The sequence below is a fragment of the Cibotium barometz genome, chromosome 21 (genome assembly GCF_041138505.1).
Source record: "Cibotium barometz isolate CiBa-2024 chromosome 21, ASM4113850v1, whole genome shotgun sequence".
Taxonomy (NCBI): Eukaryota; Viridiplantae; Streptophyta; class Polypodiopsida; order Cyatheales; family Cibotiaceae; genus Cibotium; species Cibotium barometz.
The window spans coordinates 49,818,880-49,825,745 of record NC_141066.1 but is presented as its reverse complement, the minus strand read 5'-3'; the positions used below and the strand labels follow the sequence as shown (position 1 = coordinate 49,825,745).

General features: G+C 41.3%; 1 protein-coding gene across 1 annotated transcript in view; it reads left to right on the top strand.

The window, feature by feature from the left end:
• The window catches only part of LOC147627311 (hypothetical protein At1g04090-like), a 5,141-nt gene extending 1,114 nt beyond the window's left edge, over positions 1-4,027 (top strand). Inside the window, exons 1-3 of the mRNA XM_086815946.1 lie at positions 1-269; positions 1,218-1,285; positions 2,222-4,027. The exon at positions 1-269 is cut by the window's left edge and continues 1,114 nt beyond it. Coding sequence (XP_086672072.1) covers positions 136-269; positions 1,218-1,285; positions 2,222-3,780 — 1,761 coding nt within the window. The 5' untranslated portion in view covers positions 1-135 and the 3' untranslated portion in view covers positions 3,781-4,027. The remainder of the gene's footprint in view (positions 270-1,217; positions 1,286-2,221) is intronic.
• The last annotated feature ends 2,839 nt before the right edge of the window (positions 4,028-6,866 follow it).

Below are 6,866 nucleotides of genomic sequence, written 5' to 3'. Positions count from 1 at the left end.
TGTGAAAGCATGGTGATGTCTTTTGTTTCTCGAAGAGGAAGTGGGCGGCCGACAGGGTACAGTGTGCATAAATGGGCTGGCTTAAATGTGAAAAAATACGCATCTGAAACGAAAATGAAGAATTAGAGCATTTGAATGAGGAGGAGGTGCAGGAGAAGGAGCGGGAGGGGCTGCCTCTCTATAGACTGTCTGGCATGGCTTTCCTTTCTGTATCACGAATGCCTGGATTTTCTCAGCTCATCCCGGAAATCCATTCGGTTTACCATCAGGTCTGCTTACTAAATCTTTTCTATTTGCTCCATTTTCCTTTGCACGATTTTTCATGTATTATCGGAGTACTAGCGTGCAGTAGAATCGAGTCCTAACCTTTCCTTTGAAGAAATAGCTTCTCTTTACTGCAAGCTTCTCTAACCTAGCGCCTTTCTTTTGAAAAAAAATTAAAAAACTTCCATTCATTTTTATATAAAGGGGATGTGCGCACTGTTGTGTTGTGTCTGGGTTCTTGTTTCAACAAAGTAGAAACCAAAGCACTTGGACTAATCTGGAGCTTTGGCATTATGGTTTCAGTGTAATTACTCGTCTCATTTATCAGATTGAGGTCATTAATGTATTAATTAAAGTATCCACAAGGTATACAGGATAATGTGTGTGTGTGTGTGTTCGCGCGCGCACACATTTACACATAAAAATAGGTGTTTATCAACTTTCCTGATGTATGTATATGTGTGTGCATACATAACATTATATACATTGGCTTAGATGCATGGACATGTGTGCTTTATAATCGTGTCTGTGTGGGTGTGTACTTGTGCATGCGTGTATGTATGTGTATGATCCTGTGAACATAGACAAAGATACAGATACATGGATACACATGGGCATGTTTATCTTGACAGAGCTTACACCAACAAATGAACCTCTAAATGGTATATATGATTGTGTGTGCACGGACATAGATACATATCCATGGGTACATGAACGTTTGCTGTTTATGTATATATTTATGCTTATCTCTTGACTTAGGAGAGCTGTAGCTTACACAACAAATTTTAGTGTTTAAAGGTTGTATAGCTATATTTGCAGAAGCCTAGATTTGTAGACCTGGATACATGGGATGTGAGCGGTGTGTGTGATGTTTGTATCTATGCTTCTCTCTTGACTTAAGAGAGCTGTAGCTTACATGGACAAATGAACCTCTAAAGGGTGCTGTTTTACAGATGGAGCAGTGAAGACAGCAACATTATGTGTCCAATTGAATTGCTATCTTCTAGTGTCTCTTCAGCTGGTTGTTACTCTTTACTCATGGCCTTCTTGATTGAAATTTGTCAGGTTTTTGAAATATTCGTAGATGTAAATGATGATTAAATCACTACCAATGCAATGACCTTGTTTTAGATAGGGTTATTGCAATTCAAAGTAGTGGTCTTGAGATGTATCATGTAACATGTATCTTTGTTATGATCCTTGGTGCAAGGCTTCATTATGGCTGAGTCTACCCTGTATCTCCGGAGCTTTGACAAAAACTCTGTACACAGACCTTTGTATGAATGTATGGTGTGTGCGCGCGTGCATGGGGTGTGTGTGTGGGGGAGCATATATTGATACCAAGTTCTACACCAACTATTGGGCACTGATGACGTTAGTGGGGATGTCATAGTATCTAGTCCATACTATGCATGATGGAGTTGAAGGTTTATTGTCTTGTGGATGACTACCGTGAGGTTATAAATTGCACTTTCTTATAAGGTAAATTTGGGCATGTTCTTGGATTCATCTAGGTATATATATTTATGAGCTTAAGGGTGGCTTCAAACATAGAGGACATACAAAGCTTGCTTGAGCAGGGGTACAGATGGCATTTCTTGGAGCCTGAAGGTGAACGCTCAAAATGGACTTCACACGGAGGTGGACATCCACACAAAAAAAACTGATGTGGCATGTCAACGCACGGCCACCTTCTTGTGAATTTCTGCATTTCTTGTGAAGTGCTCTTAGTCTCCTTTCTCTATCTTGACCACCCAGCCAGAAACAGGATGGTTTGTGTCCATTGCATCTGAAGCCATGCTAAGTTTGTATTCCATATAGTGCATAAGTACAAGTTCATACGCATGTGTGTAAGGGTTGTGATGTGTAATGTACGCAGTGTACTTAATCTCCTTGTCTCAGGTACAAGAGCACTGTGTATCTAAATAAATAAGCTTTGTCTGCTTTACACATGCAGGAACCGACTTTGCCACAGGAAGGATCTCTTTTAGTGACATTGTGGTTGCCGAGACAACTTCATTTGAAAAGGTGTGGAGCACATCTGAAGGTGGATTAGGAAACAAAGGGGTAATCTTCTACAAGCCCGTGAATCTACCTGGAGGATTCAATTGCCTCGGATTTCTCAGCCAGCCGAACCAAACATCATCAGAAGGGCGGTTTCTGGTTGCAAAGAGAAACGATTGCACTCACAAGCCTGCTTTGGCAAGTCCTGTTGGCTACATATTGGTATGGAGCCATACAGAATCCAATGAAAAAGCTAGTGGCCCAGGCTACTTCTGGCTGCCCACTCCTCCTGATGGATACAAATCTCTAGGCTACATAGTCACCACCACAGCAGATGAACCAGGCACCAAGGATGTGATGTGTGTTCGCGCTGACCTCACAGATGCTTGCAAGGTAACTGACTTAATTTGGGATACAAACACTCCATCCAGTTTCAAGGTGTGGAACCTTGCGCCACTCATGATCGGAGCAGAATCAAAGGGAGTTCCGGTGGGGACCTTCTTTTGTAGTGCTGATTCGGGCACTGACAGCACCATCCCTGTCGCATGCTTAAAGAATGCATCCTTGTCTTTCTCTGCAATGCCCTCTCTAGTTCAACTCAACACCTTAATGAGCAATTATGGGCCTACTTTTTTCTTTCACCCTGATGAGAAGTACTTTCCATCTTCAATCTCATGGCTTTTTAGCAAGGGGGTCTTGCTGCATTCAAAAGGGGAGAGTGCACCAGTTTTGATCTCTATGGATGGCTCAAATTTGCCTGTAGGTGGCACTGATGATGATGAGTATTGGATAGATTTACCTGATGATGGCACTGCAAATGAAGTAAAATTTGGCAATCTGTCTACTGCAAAAGTGTACATTCGTGCCAAGCCTATGCTAGGAGCAACCTTCACAGATATTGCAACATGGATATACCATCCTTTCAATGGTGCGGCCACAGCAAAGCTCGAGATGATTGACATCAAACTTGGGAAGATTGGTGAGCATGTCTCTGATTGGGAGCATGTTACCTTTAGAGTCAATAATTTCACAGGAAAGCTTTGGGGGGTGTTCTTTTCACAGCACAGTGGTGGGATATGGCTTGATGCAGCCAACTTGGAGTATGTTGAAGGTGGCAAATTTGTTGTGTATTCGTCTAAGTCAGGTCATGCAAGCTATCCCCAGCCAGGGCTTGTCCTTCAGGGAGATCATGGAGTGGGTATCAGGAATGATACAGCTAAGAGCAAGTATTTTCTGGATAGCAGCAAAAACTACCAAATCATATCAGCAGGGTACCTTGGAAGCAGAAATGCTCCCGACGAGCCTGCATGGTTACAATACATGAGAAAGTGGGGACCCAAAGTGCAGTATGATTCCCGAGATGAGCTTGAGAAGGTATTACGGAAGGTTCCCTCTTTTCTGAGGTCGAAATTGAGGTCTCTCGCCAACAAGTTACCAGATGAGGTGTTTGGTGAGGAAGGGCCCACTGGACCTAAAGAGAAGTCTTCGTGGATGGGAGATGAGAAAGTATAGCACATTTGTGGCTTATTCTGTGTTGGATTCTTTTGTGGGAATTATGATCTTCAAGCGGAACTTGGAAGGCTACCATGTATAAATCTTTATGTAAAACAACTCAACCTCATTGTGCAGAAGGATACCTGGAGCAATTGTGCCCGTTTGGTATCAGGATTGTATAAGACATGTTCTGAACCTTTCTACAACACCATTGTAGCTTCATTTGAAGGTTGAGTTAATTGATATTGTTTGCTATTTTATTTAACCTCGTAAGAGACACTGCATTGGTAGTATGCTATGTAATTTACTCAAAGATTTCTGATATCTACTATCTCAAGTAGGCCTTGTTTCCAGACCTTGGGGCCTAGGGCCTTTGCATGCTTTGATGCAATGGTTGGTGAAAATGATTGGTGGATGGGCAAGATTGCACCATGATGGTTTTATGGATTGTGAAGATCTTTCTGCCTTCTCTTTATTACACAGCAAATGTTCAAAGGTCCTCCTTAATTGATGTGGCGAAGCTAAGCCTTTCGGTAAGATAAGCCAATTTGGTCCACGGTTACATCCTCGGTGTTGCAAACTATTTTCTTTTACCTGTTTCTTTGTTTAGGGTCAAACCTTAGATGTGACAGTAAATGTCATTTTGATGCTAGAGTTGGATGGGATACAATCACTCGCCCCAAGCAAGATGGGGGATCTAAGGTGCTGGACTGAGGCATCTCTCTAATCCCCAGCAACGCTTTTGAAGGCCTTCCAAGCTCAAACTAATGAGGCGTGATCTCTCCCAGCATAACCTCTGCATATAGCAAGAGGCAGAGGCTGACCAACTCATTCTACGTGATGGACTGTGTGTCTGCGTCAACAATACTAAGGTAATCTCTGCTTCAAAGGTCTCATACTATTCTATGCTCTGACAATGGCAGATAAAAGGGGAGAAGAGGGCGATCTACAATGTGCCGGATCCGGCGTGCAGCTGGCAATTTACAAAATTCTTCCAAGGCTTCTCTCTCCAGAACCACTAGCTTGTAAAGCTCTGCACTGAATGTCTGGATCTATGCGTATTGAGCATATTGATGCAGCCATCCCTCACGAGTAAGGGAGTAACAGACGTATTGAGCATATTGATGCAGCCATCCCTCACTAACCGCCTTACTGGATTGGGATTCTTTACCGCACTTGAGCAGGTGATTGCAATTCTGTGAAACCTGGAGAGAGTCACCACCATTAGTTGATTAAGTGAGGATGGAGACTAGTCCTTAAGAGGATCGTTAACCGATTCATGGAGCTATTATTGTGCCCGTCAGGATTGTAGGCCGCTCGAAGAGGCACTGGGGTTTTAAGCTTTAATCATGTGCTAATTAGTGCTTACTTTTAAGTGCTGATTACGAAAGCTTGTCATAGTTACCCTAGTTTAATATATTTAGTTGAGATATTAATATTATAATGAAAGGATCCAATTAGCATTGCTTATTAAAGCATGGGTAAGTTTGTGCTAAAATTTTCAATCAAAAATAAATTCTTTTGTAGTTTACTATCTTCATTTTCACTAGTCCCATGCCTTACATGTGGTAAGTTTAGGATAGAAAGAATTACATATGGCAAGTTTAGGATAGAAAGAATTACATGTGGTAGGCTCAAGAGAGGAAGAAAGAGCTTTGGCATAGGTTTGGGGGGAGAGGGGAAACTTTCAAACAACAAGTGGATCCGCAAGTCATTTACTAGTATTTATTTATTTGTGTGAATGACTAGAGTATCTACTTATTTATGTGAATTACTAAGTTTTTACTAGTATTTATTTATTTACGTGAATTACTAAAGTATTTATTTATTTATGTGAATTACTAAGTTTTGGGCATGGTTATTTTAATAAAAATCTCATTACTACAAAAGAAAAAGAAAAACATTAAACAATTGAATATTAAGTTTTCAGCCACTATCGTGCTTATTTCGATGTGATTATTATTGTTTTTAAATGAATTTTTTAACGAGAAAAATATAAAGTTTGTATTAAAAAAGACTAGCTATGTAGGAATAGAGAATGGGATGATGATAGTCCTCCAAGAACAGAGTTTGGAATCTTGTCATCAAGTTTAGCAAAGAGGGATGTCATGTGCAAGACATGCACTGGCTAACCCAGTCTAATCCTGAAGAGGCAACATATAAAGAACCAGACTTGGAGTAGTTGTTGCTGATTTGGCAAGGATTTATCTGGTGATGGACATGGAGGGTTGTCAGCCTGTGCTGGAAGGAGAGAACCTATCAGCTGCAACAAAGTTTTGGATTTTTGTCCTGGACCTGGCCAACCAACAATCGGCCAGTCCATCACTGCATTCAAGGTCTATAAAAGGCAACTAGGCTCATCGATTTGAGGCATTCAGTCCACCCAGGGCTAAGATCACTAGACTTGGCTTTAGATTAGGTTTTACACCTTTTCAAGAAGGCAGCCTATGGTTGTAAGATCAGATGGACCTTTTTGTACTTTATGCATACTCAGCTGTCTCTCTCTCTTTCTTGTCTGCTGCTTATGTTTTGCATCAGCATGTTCCCAGGTGGTGTTTAGGGTTGAAAGAAGACTCCCAAAGCTTTCCCATGTAACAGTATAAACATTCTTATAAAAAGGTACTACTATACAAATGTATGATCATGCGAGTGTCAGTGCACCCCAGTGCAAGGTGCATGTGACATTCCCTCTTGCTTAACTTGGCGGTAGGTTCAGGGCTTCCAAGTAGTCCGCCAACAACTGGGAGTACTCCTGAAAGAACTCTTCATCCAACCATATTGCTTCATGGGTTCCTCGGTCTTTAAACTTTGTGTAAAACTGTCGTATTCTTCGACCGGATCCATGCTTCCATTTGTGGAGGAGAATTTGCTCTGGCTCTATGACTTCAGCTTCGTCGATCATTTTTGGTTGTTGCTCTTCTGATATATCTTGGAATGCTGGACCTATATATGGCTTCAATCAAAAAACATGAAAGACATTGTGCATAGTCTAACTTTCTGACAATTTTAATTTTAAAGAGTCATCACTTAACTTTTGAATGACTGGAAATGGGTCGAAACTTCAGAATGAAAGTTTGGGACAACACTTGCCCACTTGCTTGGGA